Source organism: Morchella sextelata (assembly GCF_020137385.1).
Source record: "Morchella sextelata strain SCLS chromosome Unknown scls_1, whole genome shotgun sequence".
In the NCBI taxonomy this organism is placed as follows: Eukaryota; Fungi; Ascomycota; class Pezizomycetes; order Pezizales; family Morchellaceae; genus Morchella; species Morchella sextelata.
The window spans coordinates 1536786-1553733 of NW_025408616.1; the positions used below are offsets into that span (position 1 = coordinate 1536786).

The 16948-nt window shown below is 50.8% G+C and overlaps 5 protein-coding genes across 5 annotated transcripts; 2 read left to right on the forward strand and 3 right to left on the reverse strand.

Moving 5' to 3' along the window:
* Nucleotides 1–102: 102 nt before the first annotated feature.
* Nucleotides 103–835, reverse strand: H6S33_000390 (uncharacterized protein; the record flags this gene model as incomplete). The annotated part of the gene is made up of 2 exons (XM_044831762.1): nucleotides 103–662; nucleotides 721–835. The coding sequence occupies 2 exons, from the start codon at nucleotides 833–835 to the stop codon at nucleotides 103–105; spliced, it is 675 nt and encodes a 224-aa protein (XP_044699949.1).
* Nucleotides 836–2318: 1483 nt separating this feature from the next.
* On the reverse strand, nucleotides 2319–4201 carry H6S33_000391 (uncharacterized protein; the record flags this gene model as incomplete). Its single annotated transcript, XM_044831763.1, has 2 exons — nucleotides 2319–2468; nucleotides 2537–4201. 2 exons carry the CDS (start codon nucleotides 4199–4201, stop codon nucleotides 2319–2321), a joined length of 1815 nt encoding a protein of 604 aa, XP_044699950.1.
* A 2777-nt stretch (nucleotides 4202–6978) lies between these two features.
* On the forward strand, nucleotides 6979–8310 carry H6S33_000392 (uncharacterized protein; the record flags this gene model as incomplete). Its single annotated transcript, XM_044831764.1, has 3 exons — nucleotides 6979–7315; nucleotides 7384–7811; nucleotides 7906–8310. The coding sequence occupies 3 exons, from the start codon at nucleotides 6979–6981 to the stop codon at nucleotides 8308–8310; spliced, it is 1170 nt and encodes a 389-aa protein (XP_044699951.1).
* Nucleotides 8311–10152: 1842 nt separating this feature from the next.
* Nucleotides 10153–11937, reverse strand: H6S33_000393 (uncharacterized protein; the record flags this gene model as incomplete). Its single annotated transcript, XM_044831765.1, has 2 exons — nucleotides 10153–11725; nucleotides 11798–11937. The coding sequence occupies 2 exons, from the start codon at nucleotides 11935–11937 to the stop codon at nucleotides 10153–10155; spliced, it is 1713 nt and encodes a 570-aa protein (XP_044699952.1).
* Nucleotides 11938–16174: 4237 nt separating this feature from the next.
* On the forward strand, nucleotides 16175–16780 carry H6S33_000394 (uncharacterized protein; the record flags this gene model as incomplete). Its single annotated transcript, XM_044831766.1, has 1 exon — nucleotides 16175–16780. The coding sequence occupies one exon, from the start codon at nucleotides 16175–16177 to the stop codon at nucleotides 16778–16780; it is 606 nt and encodes a 201-aa protein (XP_044699953.1).
* Nucleotides 16781–16948: the final 168 nt, after the last annotated feature.

The window sequence follows — 16948 nt, forward strand, 5'->3', positions numbered from 1 at the left end:
AAACGACAGACAAACAGACACATCAATAACAAGATACTGTCACTAGCTAAAGAACACACCGCCAGCCCTCAGCTACCTAACACCACACTCATCCCCCCCGCCTCAGATTCCCACCCCCCTCACGCTCCTCAGCCCCCTCCCCGCCGGCGGCCCCTGAGCCATCCCCGCCCTCCACCCGCACCTCTCGGCCCCCATCATCTCCCTCCCCACCACATCCCTGCACCACCTCCTGCCCATCTCCACCCCCGCATAACCACTCCCCCCCGACCCCGACCCCGCCGCCATCGAGTCAGCCACAGACATGGCTCCACTTTCTGCCGCATCGTCGTAATACAGCCGCCCAGACCGCGACAACAGGATCCCCGAGTCCGGCTTCCGGAGGACTTTGACTCTCGGGGCCGGGGCGTCCCGAGTTCCGAGTGCCGGGCCCGGGGCCCGTGGGCTGAGGTTGAACTGGCGGCCCCCGTGCGCTACGGTGGTGGTTCTGTCCACGTGATGATCTGGTTTTTTTTCGGTGGGTTTGACGAAAGGTGCTGAGACCGAGCTCGGACTGGAAGAAGCTTCGAGGATGGTTTCGGAGGTGGTGGTGGTGGTGCTCCGCGCGTGGGTGAAGGAGAGGGCGGATAGTAGGGTGGTGAATTCGTCTGTTTCTGGCACTGGTGCTGGGGAGAAGGTTAGTATTAGTCTGGGCTGGGCATGGTGTTGTTTGGTTATGCATACCGCCAGCGGCAGATGTAGTAGTAGTGGCAGTAGCATCACGCTGGATGCGCGGGTAGGATAACGCCATGGCCACGCTCAAGCGTGAGAACTCATTGGAGTTGTTTCCGGGATGCATGGTGATGAGAGGAGAGATGTAGTTAGGTGATGATATCGATGTCGAAGATATAAGTATATACCCGTATGAGTATATAAGAGTTCGATATACTGAGAATCGTGAAAATCTCCAGCTGTAGCCAAAGGTGATGATGAACCAACAGTACAAAGCCCAAGGGAAAAAAAAAAAAAAAACCCCGCTATATATCGCACCCCCCTCCCCGGCCCCCATATAGAAGGGCACTCTTTACCAAACCCAAGCAAAGTCAAGAATCACAAAAGGGGGCGTAGAAAACTCCATCGAACGGGCGTGACCGACAATATGCATATTGAATCACGGCGGTAATAGAATGCGCGAGGTAAGCTAATATCAACACCAACACAAGCCAACAGTATAGCAACGACAGCGATTTCAATGGGCGAAAAAAAAAGGAGCGGAGGGAAAAACATTGCAGTATAAACAAAAAAAAAAAAAAAAATACAATCCATCCCCTCCCCCTCCCCCCCATTTCCCATTTCTACAATAAAAAACGAAAATTGTTTGGTTGGTGGTATGTAGCACAGGTGGTAGGGGGTCAATGATCGATCTGCGGGTAAAAAAAAAAAAAAAAAGCGCCACCACCCAAACAAAAAAACAGCCAGTCTTATGTCATCCATTCATCCATCCATCATCCTCCGAGCTAACGAACGATACGAGTACCATTTTCTATTTTTTCTACTTCTATTCTACGGGGCACAAATACAACACAACACAACACAAGCAAAGCAAAGCAAAGCAAAGCAAAAAAAAAAAAAAAAAAAAAGGGGCCGAATTGAGCCGATACCAAGAGCAGGCAGTAAATTAAAGCAGTAAAGTCATTTCATTATATTTCTCTTCCTGATATGCGAGAAACCCAGAAAGAACCTCCACAGGAGGGTCTTTCCGTTTCAGTTTTTCTCTCTCATTATTAGAACCGTCTCTACTACTACTAGCCTCCCGCCTGCTCTGCTTCTACATGTAGTGAAATGAAACCTTTTTTGCCAATATTCTCTTTTTTTCTTTCTTTCTTTCTTTCTTTCTTTCTTTCTTTCTTTCTTGTTTACGCTCCAACGCCTGCCTGCTCCTTTTGCAACAACAACATCACCAACATCAACATCCACACACAAAAAAAGTTCCACCTGCCTGCCCCAAACTGAAGGGGGTATATATGAGAAAGAAAAGAGAAAAAAAAAAGAGTAATAACAAGAAAAAAACAGAATGCAAAACGCCCCCCCGCTTCGCTTCCTCACTAATATCTGCCACCACCATCACACACACTCCACACTCAAAAAAAAAAAAAAAAAAAAAAAAAAGAAGAAATTGAACCCCCATCGAAAACTTAAAAAAAAAAAAAAAAAGGTACCGCTAGTCCTATATAAATTTTTACACCCTTATGAAACGGAAAAAAAAAAGCCCCAATAAAATAAAAAAAAAAAAACCACTAGAAAGAAAAAAAAAGAAAAGAAAAAAAAATAGCAAGATGGAATCAGTCAAACTCCGGCCACCTATCATACGGGAGCAGTGTAGGTCCCGTCCATTTCTCGCCATACGGGTTTGTGCGCTCGCCGCTGAGGAAGCCGTCGTGCGCCTTCTGGATCACGTCGAACCACGAGTTTGGCTGTGGGTGTTTTGACCACTATATTCCACCACATTATTAGCCACCCACAATCACCAAAACCACTAGAAACAGAGGGCAAGACAAACCTGGTTATGGATATGATAACTCCAAGCGCCCCTAAAGAAGTTCTCCAACGTGCGATTATTCGGCGGATACTTATCGTCCTTGAGCGAATACGGCGCGCCCCCATACTTCCCATCCGCCCCCGGTTTCGGCTTCGACTTCGCCGCCACCACCGGCACCACCACCACATCCGGCTCATCCGGCGACGACGCCGGCTCGCCATTATCCCGTCTCTGCCGGGGACTGAACGTCTCCACCTCCCTCTTCAGCTCGCGCGTCGGTTCCTCCAGGCCAATCAGCGGCAGCCGCTCCCCATCATAGCTCTCCCACTCATCCTTCACCGCACCCTTACCGCCCAAGAACGCCACGCCATAGTCCTTAAAGCACGGGATCGCGCAGCGGCCCTCGCGGCCCCAATTAAACTCTCCCCAGATGGGGTCGAACAGGCCCGTCTCGAACATGACAAACTCCTCATTGCGCCCATCCTTCCAGGCCATGCGCCCAATAATCCTCGGGTGGAAGTTAAGCCCCATCCTGATCCCGCCGCGCACAAGATACGACGACAGCGACGTGTTCGGCGCCAGCGACATGACCGCCGTGTTATAGTCGCCCGGGTGCGAGTGGACGGCCCAGCGCTCCGCAAAACTGTGGTCCGGCGGCAGGAGCAGCGGGCGCAGGTCGCGCAGCAGCATGACGTCCATGTCAAAGTACGCGCCGCCATACAGATGCAGCACAATGAAGCGCACCGCGTCCGACACGGCCACGGGCAGGAACGTCATCTGCCGCTCCGTGAGCACCAGCCACTCGCTGCCGTCCTCCTCGTCGCGCACAACGCCGTCCGCAATGTACACCTCCTTCCTGACGGTCCGTGTTGGGTCGTCGGGGCTCGCGCGGCGCACGGGCTTGCTCCCCACGTAGGCCGGGTCCTCCTCTACGGCTCCGCGCGGGAGTGGGATGCGGGAGGGGAACTTCCACGCCTTGAGCACGATGTCCCCGCGCTCGACGAGCGGCAGGAACCGTGCGAAGCCCTTGTCGGCTAGCATGTCCTCCACAGCCCGCGGGAACCCGTCCGACTCGAGCCAGAGGTACAGCCGGCTGCAGGGGATGTTCTGCGTGTACAGGTACGCCTTGATGAACAGCTCGACCCGCCACGTGGACGGGCCCGTCCAGTACGTGTGGAACAGCTGCACGGGGCCCGGGCACTCCCCAATCGTCTCGTTCGTCGGTGCAGCGGCGGCCTCAATGGCCGGGTACTCGGGCAGCGCCCTCGACGGCGGGTCCTGCGGGGCGAAAAAGTAGTCCTTCTCCGCGTAGGCCAGGTAGTGCAGGCAGTCGTGCACGTTCTTCATCTTCTCCAGGCCGTTGAGCGAGCCCCGGCACGACTCCACGAGGCGGGTGTAGTTGGCGAATGTGTCGACGTGCGGCCGCGGGCCCAGATAGGCGTCGTTGATCTTTGCGACGAGGGTCTGGGGCCGCAGGCGCCAGTTGACGCCGCCCGAGAGCGGGCCGTTGTCCTTGGGTGTCTCACCGCCGGAGGGTCGGCGCTTCTTGGCGAGGGGGTAGATGGACCCCGTCTGGTAGATGGAGAGGACCTCGACGACGGCGACGTAGGCTACCATGGCGATGGCCAGGTTGCGCAGCAGCAGGGTGAGGCGGCTGCATTTCGAGGAGCGGTCGAGGCGGTCCATGTTGGGTTGCTGGGATTGGACTGCTCCCCCGGCGGCAGGAGAAGCGGGTGGGAAAAGGAAGTGGGTTGGTTGGTTGGTTGAGTGTGTTGCCAGCAGCAGGCGTTCTTTAAAATATAATAAAAAATAGGAATTAATTATTGATAGTAGCCAGAGTGTCAAATATTATTCCGAGATTGGGAGGTGGGGAGTGGGGGGGGGGGGGGGGGGAGGCTGGCGATAAGATGGGGATGTTTTAGGCCTAGAAAGGATGCTGTCGAGGAAAGGTTCAGGGGACAAGATATTCAGCAGCACATCTATCTGTCTGTCCCAAGATGGCGGGCGGATAGATAAGAGTGATAAAAAAAAAAGAGAGGGAGGGAGAGAGATCGGGCAAAAGCAGACAGCAGAAACCACAGGTAAAGACCGGAAGGGGGAAGAGAAGGAGGGAAGAGAGAAGCAGAAGATTAAGAGTTATCGATGTTGGGGGTGGGATGGCAAAAGAAGAAAAGAAAGAAAAAAAAAAGGAAAAGGGAGAGAAGCAGCACTGGCAGTGGTTGTGGTTGTGGTTGTTGTAAGTGTGGTAAGTGGTGCAGCTAAGAGGTTGTGGGTTGCGGTTGTGGGTTGTGGTTGTGGTTGAAAGGGGGCGTCGTAACCCAGCACAGCAGCAACAGGAAGGGTTTCTGTGATACCTGCAAGAAACCTGTGGGTGCTGTACTCTACCGACTCGGCTCTACCAAAAGAGTGCGAGTGCGAGTGCGGTGTCCAGCAGCAGGCAGGGGCCGTCTGCAGCTTGCCGTGTAAATCCTGGGATTCACTGGCCTCTCGATATTGAGCCCTTTAAGACCTGCTCTGTCGGGTTCCGCGAGACAGCCCTTTCTGGTTCCCTGGGATGGCGGGCAATTCTTGAGCGTCCGTCCAGCAGCTCTTTGGTCTTCTAGACGTCTTCTTTGAGGTCTTCCTCGAGATCTTCCTCGAGGTCCTCCTCGAGATCTTCCTCGAGATCTTCCTCGAGGTCTTCCTCGAGATCTTCTTCTTCTTTGCTGTGTTAGCTTCTTCTTCTTCTTCTTCTTCTTCCTCCTCTGCCTACATGCTAACTTGCTTTCCATCCCCAGCCTTTTCCTCTTCCCTCCCCTTCTTCCCTTCTTCCACCCCTTCCACGCGCAGCAGCGGCTGATGTCTCTCTGCAAGTCATTTTTAGCTCGCCTCAGCCCCCTCCCTCCAAAGCAACGAGACGAGACGAGTGGTTGACTGGCCCAGGGTCCCAGGACCCTCCCCTCCCACGCCAGCTGGAGAACGAACCTGCAGGATGTATGTATGTATGTATGGGATAGAGTCCCCCCTCCCTCAACCCGTACCTAAGTGATGGGGAAAAAGCAGCCAGTCAGCCTTCATTTGCGCATTCAAGAATTCGAATCGAGGCCGTCCCCCCTCCCCCAAATCATCTAGACACTCTATAGGGTTCGCGCCAGACTGCGATCTTGCCTGCCAATTCGTCGAGTCTGGTCTGCCATGGAGAGCTCGAGGGTTGGGTGTGGATGGGTATGGGTTATGGGGACGGAAGCGACCCCGCAGTTTAGAGTGCTTCTAGGTATTTACACACACCACCACCACCACCACCACACACACACATGTCGAGACAGAAACAAGCACAACAGAGACAAGACAGGCAGTGCAACTTCTACTTCTGACCGACCGCCTGTACCCCTCCCGTACCACATTCCAAGCCGAACTGGTTACACCCACATAAACACTTTCTTCCTGTGTTCTGTGTTTCCGTGCCTGTGCCCACCCCATTCCAAACCCGCCAACCCGCGTGTAGGTAAGGTTAGTGTGTAAGGCTGACCCCTAGCTTGGCGGGTGTAGATTCTCGCTGCTAAGCAGAGTGAAGATAATTTTAACTCCGCCGCCGCTGCTGCTGCTGCTGTTCCTTCTTTTTGACCTCCTTCTCTCCGGACGGGGGAAGCAAAAACAAGAGTGAGAGTATCATCTGCCGGTGGGGGTCTATGGATGGGATTGTCCCTGTAGATGTAGGTAGGTGGCAGGATACGCGGATAGAGTAGAGTGATAAAGCCAAAGCTTCTTTCGTCCTGTGTCTGGCCGTGCCGCCCCCCCCCCCTCGGCTATTGGAGGAGGACTGAAGGAACAGGCACGACGGTATTCGAATTCGTATTCGTTCATGGGCTCAATCCGAGGAGCGAGCCAATGGGCGTGTGAGCCCGCATTTGAGCAGCTAGAGTATGTAGAGCAGTTGAGCCTCCACGCGCGATAAAGCAGACATTTCGCTGCAGTCGACATCAACCCACATACATGTACCTGGTACCTACATCATGTACCTGAGAGAATGTACCTCTCGAGTACTCTGCCCCGTCCACACACACACACATGCCATCGCGACCTTTAGGCACAAGGGCAACAATTCATCATCAACCCCCAAGATCACCGCTCCTCTGCAATTGATCAACACCCAGCATACGTACTCTCCGCACGGGGGGGGGGGGGGGGGCTACGTAACGGCTCATTAAGCGATGAGTGATCCGGAGTTCGGGCTTCTGTGTGGCCGATTCTCGGGGGGGGGTCTGGAATACATGTACATGTAGTTGGATGGATAGAGATGGAATTACTTTGGCTGGCAGCGCAGGTACCGTCCTGTGTAGCTGCCCCTCGGCAATCCTCTCTCCTTCACCCACAGCCCATCACTCGGCTTGGCACCACAGAGCCTCACCTCGCCTCGCCTCGGCTCCCCCACCAACCAACCATCCCTCCCTTCCCATTCCTCCCCCACCAACCACACCCACACAATGTCCGCACCCGCACCCCCGCCGCTCTCCCACGCCCACCACACCGCGCCCCCACACATCCGCGCCATCCACAAAACCTACCAGAAGCTATCCCTCCCCGCGCTCTCCCACGACCCGCACATCCTCGACCTCGCCGCATCCGCAGACACGCCCGCGCGCGAGTGGCACGCGCGGCATGTAAAGATCGTGGGACACGTGCCGGCCGAGCGCGCCATAAGGGCGTTCAAGGCGTTCCGGGCGGCGGCCGGGGAGGAGGCAGCGGGGTCGGAGGAAGAGGAAGGGGAAGGGGAAGGGGTGGTGGGGGATGCGGCGATCTATGAGCACGATTTCGTCCCCGGTACCACTCACCCCGCCTAGTACGGGAGGGGCACAATAGCTAACAGGCATGTGCGCGCGGGCGGGCAGGACTGCAGATCATCCCCTCGCTCCTCCCGCCCGCCACGCAGCGCGCGCTGCTGTCCGCGCTGCTGCACAGACACCTCTCTAACCCCGCGCACGCCACGAACCTGCACCCGCACTACACCCTGCCTTACCCTCCGCCCGCTTCCTCTTCCTCTTCCTCTTCCCCCACCACCACCACCACCACCTCATCCTCCCCCGACGACGACGACACCGCCGCCGCCGCCGCCGCAAGCTTCTTCACCCTCCCCCCCGCCACGCCCCTCCCCCCCCGCGACCCCGCCACCCACAACCCCCTCACCGCGCAGCGCATGCTGGCCAAAAAACTGCGCTGGCTCACGCTCGGCGCGCAGTACGACTGGACGCTGAAGCAGTACCCTGCCGGCTCCGAGCTGGCGTTTCCGCGCGATGTGGCGGGGTTGATCACTGATCTCGTATGCCCCCCCCCCCCCCTTTTCTCTGTAGTGGTGGGAGTAGGAGTGTGAGGGCTAACAGGTGGGGGGGGGGGGGGTGGATGGATGCGTGCAGCTGCCAGAAACAACCGCCCCGCAAGCCGCAATCACAAACCTCTACTCGCCCGGCGACATGCTCGCGCCGCACCGCGACGTGTCGGAGGCGTCGCGCGCACCGCTGGTCAGCGTGTCGGTGGGGTGTGATGCGGTGTTTGTCGTTGGGCTTGACGCCGCCTCCCCCGCTTCCCCCACCTCCTGTCACCCCGGCGCCGAAGCCACGCCACAAGTGCTAGTGCTCCGCGTCCGCTCCGGCGACGTCGTACTCATGGGCGGCGCGAGCAGGTGGGCGTGGCATTCCGTGCCGCGCGTGGTGGCGGGGAGCTGTCCGGGCGGTATCGCGGAGTGGCCAGGCATGGAGGGGTGGGAGGGGTGGATGGGCGGTAAGAGGGTCAATTTGAATGTGCGGCAGATGTGGGACTAGCTCTCTCTGGCTCTGGGTTGAGTTTGGGGTAGAAGTGTAGATGTGAGAAACAAGAAGATCCCCCCGTTATAGGTTAAAAAAAAAAAAATAATAGTAGTAGTAGTAGTAGTAATAGTGAGTTTTGTAGAACTGGGAAAAAGAGAAAGGGGGGGTCAATGATCCAATGGCGGGAAAAAGAAAAAAAGAAAGAAAAAGATCATTGCTCCAGCCAGGGGCCGTGGCTGTACTATAGCTAGATACCGGGATGCTGGTAGTAGTATGCGCAGCGACCATAACCCCCCCCCCCCCCCCCCAATATCTACTCCCCTCCATCCCCTCGAGCCCGCCGTCAGCCATAAAACATTTACATGCTGGTTAGGGTTAGGGTTCGATTCCCACTTCACCCTTCACCTCCACCTCCGTACCCGAGACATCCACTCCCCCATTGAATGACCGGGAAACAATGAGTCTCCTCCAATCACGAGAACGATGGCGTAGAACTACTTTTTTTTTTTTTTTTTTTTTTTTTTTTTTTTCAAGAAAGTCTACCCTCTGATGGTAATAGGTTTTTTTTTCAGAAGTGCGTTTGTGCGCCGCCGCCGCCGGGCATGCATGCATGCATGAATGGCCCAATGAGCTCAATTACACTACTTCAAAGCGATAGACGGCTACTACAGCCTACATGTACCTACCTACCTACCTACCTACCCACTGCGGGTGGCGGCCCAATCCCCATCACCTCTCTCTACTCACGTAAGGGGAGGGGAGGGGGGGGGGGGGGGAAGTATATTGTTTATCCAACCAACTCTCCATTTCGCACTTCACTCACAAAGCCATGCATGCAGAAGATCTGGAGGCGAGGAAGCTAGTGCCAATTGCATTATATTTCATATTTCAGAAAAAAAACCGATCGGCTCTGTAAGTCATTGGGTAGGGTTTACGTGATCTATTAGATAAAAGTTGAGTAGATTACATGATCAATTAGATAAAAGATAAACCTGCGCATGTTGGTTTTTTTTTTTTTTTTTATGTGGAGGGGGGAGGATGTGCGGTTAGTCTTGTTCATTACACTTTATCTCCTTGCAGGTTGGCTTCTTGGTTGGCTCGCCCCGGCGGCAGAGATTTGGGGGGGGGGGGGTTGGTCGATCTCCCATTGCCATAGGCCTGGGAAATATGTGATCAGGCTGGGTTGGCAATATGGCTAAGGCGCGCTGCACTGCAGTTTGCAAAATCGTCGTGGAGCCTATGGTGGAGATGGAGTTGTTTCACCTCACAAGACAGGGTAATCGGGCATGTCCATGGGGGCCACCGAGTGATACCTTGTGAGTACACTTTACCCCCCCCTGGAATTTATTTCTGCTTGAAAGCCATCACTCAATAAAAACGCCATTCTATTATTGACTTTATTTACTTCATCTTCAATCCTTGACCCCCCCCCCCCGCCCTATACGCCGTCGGTCGATCTGAGAACCCCAACCAATGGGGACAAATAGCAAGGAAACCGGAAAAATACCATAAACGCATACAGAATCATGAACCATCAATTCATCAGACCCATTACAATGCAGGCAAGCAAAAGCAAAGAAGAACTTACACACCACAGGGACCATTGAAAACTTTTGAAGAGAATAAAAGACACTTAAGCCAGCTAGGAGCTTATAGCCTTTGAAAGAAAGAAAGAAAAGATAAAGGGGTAAATGAACGGGAAATAGGGATATAAGCACAAGAAAATGCAAGGGGATCGATCATATCGCCTTTGAAGCCAAAGTCAACAACCAGCCAATCTCAAAACACCATCCCGTAAAGAGCGACACATGAGCGAAACAAAGAAAACATGCCCGTACCAACCACAAAACCCTGCATCTATTGCAGCAACGGGTCTCTGTAGTGCTTCTGCTTGTTTGATCTCTTCTCGGTTCCCCATTCGTAACGTTTCCTTCCTCTCTGGTCCATGTCCCGACTCTTCTTTTCCATCGTCGACACTTCCTTCTTCGTAGCATCGCTGACACCAAGCATACCCAACCCTCCATTGGCTCTGCTGATGAGTGCCAATCTCTTCTCCTCCCTAGCGGACCTTCGTCTGTTCGCCGGTGTCGCGGTGCTATCAAGAGCTACCACAACACCACCATCCTCATCGTCATCCGATACGATTTCAGTTTCGTCACCTGAGTGAGGGTATGGTGTGTCTGCAATCCTGCGAACATCCTTGTCGTTCAATGGGTGATCCCTCAGATTCTGGCGATAATAACGGTTCAGCGAGCGGTGACCCACTGAGCGGCCAGATGGGAGATGTAGTTCGAAATCATCATGGTAGACGGCATGGACGTGCGCGCGGGAGTGAGCATGGCTGTGCCATCCATCCTGCATGTGGTGCTTTTCTGACTTTCCATGATGCTTGTGGGAATGGCCATTCTGGTCAATGGGAACCGCACAAAGCTCAGTTGAATCGAGAGAGCTCGCGCTAGAATCCGTTTCCCATCCACCATCGGATACACCCTCCCACTCATCGTCTTCAACTTCTCCTTCTTTACGAACGATGTAGTTAGGCTTAAGGCCTCTTTGTTTAGACTCGGTCTCTCCCTCGTCGCCGGAACCCTCGTGCTCTTCCGCATCGCTGTAAGAACTACGGAAGTCATAAAACTGGCCAAGTTCCACTTGCTGTTCCTCACTCTCAAATCCAAGCATAGTATGACCCTTATCCCGCATGTGTGTCCTCACGCCTTCCAATCCCCCCTTCGTTTTGTTGCAGTACAAGCACTGGTTTCCGAGGAGGAGCTTTTGACCCAAATAACGGATCAAGCCCTCCAAATCCACCAGAAAAGCCCGCTCGGGAATAAAAAGCCCATGGGCCTTTGACATATGAGAGACGCTGAGTTCTAGAGAAGGCGAGACATAAGAGCAGTAAAGACAAGCCTCCAGCGCAAGTTCCGTTGGTTCTTCCTCGGATGTCTTGGCTTCTTCACCAGATGGAGAGGGGGTCTCATCGTTTTTAGCATCATCAGAGGAGATTTTCAGACCCTTGACAACATTGGCAAATTCAACATCTGCGATCTCGTTCTCTTTATCCTTGAGCGATTGATCGGCATCAGTGGTGGTGGCAACAGGGTCGCCCAACGAAAATGTACTGCTCACAACGCTAGCAGTCTCATCCTTGTCATCGATGACTCGTCCTGACCTTGAGCCGGTGTATGCATTCCCGCCAGCGCGGAGGTTGTTCAAACCCGATGCGGTATTTTGCTTATGTCTCATAGATCCAAGGTGATTCGCATATGCATTCTGGGAATAGTAAACTTTGTTGCATGCCGAGCAATTTTTTTCAAAAGACGCTTTTTCGCGTTCCAGTCTGTTGCTGGCCTGCGCACTAAGCACCTTCTCGGCAAATGTCTCAGAGGAGAGTGGTGGCAAAGATGCAACTTTGCGCTTCACATTGTATTGACTAAGGTGCGCGCAAAATAATCAGCACAAGCAAACTTCAGTGAAAGGAAATAGCCCCAAAAATTCCACTTACTGCCAGTCTGTGTGGTAATGAGTACGCTGTTGATCATTGTTACGAAATGCAACCTGGCAAGCATTGCATGTGTAAGGGTGAGTCTGCGAAAGCGGTGGTTTCTGTATGGTGGGCGCAACAGATGGGAGTACAGACGTCATGGTGTTGAGATTGGGAGGATAGCGGGTGATTGAGGGGTAAATGCAGGGGCTTTTTCTCTCGTGAGCCTCAACTGGACTGCTGGTTGTAACTTTGAACACAGAAGTGCCCTCTGGTTGAGAAATAAGAAAAGTCTGTGAGATGGATGGAGTCTGTGAGATTATGTAGGTTAGAAAGTGTGACTGGTCCAAGTTTTATTGAAATTCACGTTGCCCCTCAAATCAGATTTCAAATACACTTTTCCCCGCCACTTGGGGCCCACAATGAAAAGTACCAGATAAAAAAAAAAAAAAAAGGAAAACTAAAAAAAAAAAAAAAAAAAAAAATTCCGGGCCAACGAAAGATAACATGAGGAAAAGTCCCAATCCTCGTGCAAACTTCCAAATTCAAAAATTATATCTTGAAAGCTCACCGAGAAGACAGAGAGAAAGAAAGAAGGAGGGAAAAGAAAAGAACCTCGGAAACGTGAAGTATGAAATGAGTTTGACTTACAGTGAAAAATGATATGTCTGTTGCCACTACCAGTTCAACAGGCAGATAACGATTCAAGGTGATGAATCAGTGAAAGAGAGACCAAATGAAGTCGCTCAGATAAGATAAGGCGTAGAGGCAGAGGACGGAGAGGCAGAAGAGAGAGAGGATGAGGAGTAGGAACAGGAGTAGGAACAGAAAGGGAGAAGATGGTGAGGATGAGGGGTACTCTGCTCTACTTATTAGTGAGCACTTCGTGAGTGTGTAAGTCAGTCGGCTAGAGAGTGCAGATGGTCTACAGTCAGATAGACAGATAGGTTTCAGCGGACTGCTCGGCTTCCGGTTGGGTACGATCAGAAGGGAGAAAGAAGAGAAGGGCAGCAGCAGCAGCTGTTTCGGTGGGCGGCTGTTTTGCGGTGGCGGCTGACTTGTGACTTCGATTTATTGATTTCTCTCGATTTCAACGGCCTGGTGTTCCTCTGGCTTCTGGAACGCGCAAACAAGCAACAGAGGCGTGCGCTAAGCCAGAACGTTGATGACGAAGGTGGAGTTACAATACCGGGGTTTTGCAACTGCACACTGCGCATGTTTGTACTTTATGTAGCTTCCGCCCGCCCGCTCGCCCGCTCGGCCTTTGCCTTGCTGTACTCTAACTAATATCACCATCCTGTTATCCCTGAATATCGGCAAGGCTTGTCCGAAAAGTATCGTGTTGGTGGGTTTAGAACCAGATTCGAACCGGAGCATCGATCCAGTGTAGAATCAAGGATTCTTTAAAGGTCTCAGCTCTTTCGTATCGAGATAATCGGCGTCACCTTTGGGCCTTTGCACTCGAGGCTGGAAAGAGCCGTTATACTTATGCGTACCAACAATATGATTATTAGCAAAAATTATCACAAATCCTACCCACCAACTAAAAACAGGAATAGAGTATCTAACGTGATAGGTGGACACATGTGTCAGTGCATGGCTTCCTCTATTTACTTTGCACGGTGTAGGGGCTCTAGATAAATTGGTGTGCACACTATATTTATGGCACATGTATGTACCTACATACATACATACTGTAGTGTGCAAGGCATGAGTCGACTATAGTCGAGTATAAAAATCGAGTATATAATTTGATTAGACTCGGTTAGGGGTGATATTTCGAATTATAATTAAGATTAGTCTTTCGCAATAAATCGATTAAATCATGAGTATAAAGAGACAGTAAAACCAGGAAAAATAACAGCGGAAATAATCATCTGTCCTCCAAGGATCTTAAAGAAAGACCAATTTTAGGAAGAAATTCGGTTTCTAAGGCCTGAAATATCATCCTGTAAACAATCAGAATAATCGAATAGGTATGATTTTATGCCATTAATTAATCATAACTATCAGTTGATGGGTCCGAAAGCGTGAGTTGACTTGATTAGAGGCGGAAAACCTAATCGATTGTAATCATGCCTCACACTATTCACATGGGCCCAAGAAACTTCAAACCCAGTCACGATCCATGATCTTCCCCATAGTTCTCCTCCAGGGCAGCAGGATTCCCCGGTAACTCAATGTACTAAGTATTCCCCACCTTTTGGCCCCTGGTAACTGCAATTCTCGGGTCATCGGCATCGGGCGTTGGTAGGCAGAGCTAGAGTACAAGGTATCATTCGAGATGATGGTGTTGGTATCATGATCAAGTATCTCCTGCTCTACTGCATGTATGTACTGTAACCAGGGTACTCTACATGTAGGTACATGTACTAATGTACTTAACCCTCAAACCTTTATGCCTTCCTCGCCCACGACATCGGTCTCATCTCACGATGCAACGACACACAAGCTCAAGAACAAGCATTTCATCAACCAATATAAATTACCGCAAAACGACGTGTGTGTGTTTCAAGACGACGCCAAGCTGCTAATGATTGCAATTCACTTCTTTTGTGGTGCTTTTATTGGCCCGATTCTAGGATAAGCTTTTGCAAGTGTATTGCTTTTTGTCGGAACCAGAATCCCAAAAAGTGTTTCCCGCAATATAATAGTAATCATGGGTAATGACGTTTCACTACACATAAAGCGAACAATAGGATGGGGGATCAGCCGCAAGGCCGCGCCCAGTTGCATAATTTATTAGGGTACACCCAGAGATCCGTAAATACAAATCCAAGGAGCTGTTGGTAACACAGATCAGCTGCTACTGCTGTAGCTTTTCGCAAAAGAAGTTCGTTCATTCTCCGCATCACATACTCTCATCGATTCAAGCAAGGCCTAAGAAGACAGAGCTCACTTCTCCAAAGGCCGGCACCGTCCGCTAGATTTGCTACATGTAGTATTATGCACGATAAGCGAACTTGGTCTTCTCATCCCACCTCTCTCGTCACATCACTAAATTTGAGTTGCGATGCTACAGAGATGTAATTCGAAGAGCTATTCATGCAGGTCTGTGTGATATCGGCTCATACCGTAGATATTACTACATGTATGACGCATTTGCTGGAATGTGTACCAAAAAGCAAATCTCCCGTAGCTCGCTTACTGACGGTATGACGAAAGGTAAGAGTGTCTAGATCTATGATTTGCAAATTTGGTCTCGGGATTTGGTCTGGGTTACCACGGCTCTGCCCATGTCGACGACATCGAGGAAACTATTTTACCTAATCAAGGTTGTTGTTTACATCATCATGAGCTATGTACTCTATACATTCACAGGTATCTACATTCTATTTGTTTTAATCTCGAATGCTCATCGCACTTCTAGTTATTTGCGAATACAAATCTGGCCAGCTGGGTGAGAAACCCTATGAACGGCAACCTAGGGATGATCTATGACCCATAAAGGTATAATATCGTTCTGATACATTTTCACTTTAAGCTCAGATAGCTGACGTGTGCAGTTTAATCACCAAAAATCACTCGATAAAAGCCGTGTGGCTCGAGGCTTTTTTTTTTTTTTTTTTTTTTTTTTTTTTTAAATACATTAATTGCATGCAACCTCATGTGGCTCGAAGCTGTCATTATTGTTAATTCATTTATTGTGACTCAAAGCTATCATACCCCGAACTCTGTATCAAAGGATTCTTCTATCAGATATACATTATGATAAAAGTGTGCTGAATGTTGTAGGATTCGTGTACTCATCTCAAGTGATCGATCCGGAAATCTGGTCATACGACACTTTATAGGTCACATTTGGGCAATCTATTAGTGTGATACAATTCACGCAACTAAGCGGTATTGTGACCGGGGCGGTGGTCGAAACCGAGTGACTTCTCACTACATGTAGTTGCTAGCACGGAGTAAGCTTCAACCATTGCATGACACGTCGATCCTCAAGGCTTAAGCCAACGTCGTCAACCTCTAACCTCACTCGGCACACTTTTCATAGACCATTGATTACATCCATTCAAGTGCCTCAATTCGCAGATAATAAGTCTTGATCTTTCATACTCTAATCTAGCTATCCAATGTGTATGTGAATACCAAGCTATATTCAATCAACAGAGTCTATAGTGTCCTGCTCATCTGGGTCCCTATCAACGCAAAGAGGGCTATCGAGAAGCACGTACGAATATCCACCGATTATCTTTTCACAAAATAACAGTCGATATGGGATGGGGGAAATGTTGGGGAAAGATGCACACCAAGACAGACGCTGGCTATGGTTTGTTTGCCAGACAGAACATACGCCGTGGACAACCTATCCTCTCGGTATGTCTAGATCACGATGCCTGGAGTAGCAGAACTGGTGAAGTGTTCATGACTATTAATCACAGCTGCATACCAAATATGTTCCAAATAGAGGACAACGATCCATGCACGGAAATCAAACGAATCCGTCTGTATTCCTACAGAGATATTAAGGCGGGGGAAGAGCTCACGAGGTGTTATTTGGTTTCTCAGTCACTCAATAAGCCTGCTCCAGAAAGGATAAGAAGAGCGTTATCTCAAACCCGCGACCTTACCAAAAAGAAGATGAGACTGGAAGACGATGTCGTGGAGAGACGTGCGTGGATTTGGAATTCTTGGGGCTTTTATTGTATATGCCTCAAATGCGTTGGTCAGTGGGATATCATTGTTCGGTTTGGTCCTGCGATTAGTGTGAAATGGAAATGCCTTGACAAGTGGGTAATCGACTACTCCATGTCAGATCAAGAGCTATCTGCTTTACTGAGCGGATTCATCGTGGAATGGGAAACCAAGAACATGAGGATTACCCCCAAAGAAAAGACTCAAATAATGGCTCAACGCACCGTATTCACATTGAGAAGGTTTGGACAAAGGGTGAAGATTCGGGCAGTTTTGAAGCTAAAGAGCAACGATAAACACAAGCAGAACATGGAAGCTACAAAACACTCGCGGCACGCGAAGATTATGTGTTTAACGTTTGATTGAAATCTCAACTGAGAAAACCCTTCGAGTGAGAGGATCTTCCGAGTGAGGGGAATATTTTCTGCTTCCAGAAAATGCTACTCTTGTGGAATATTATGTACTTTATACATCTTTGTTTCTTTGTTTCCTGAAGCTCGCAAATCCGCTTGTTTCTAGCAGAAGGATAGATCA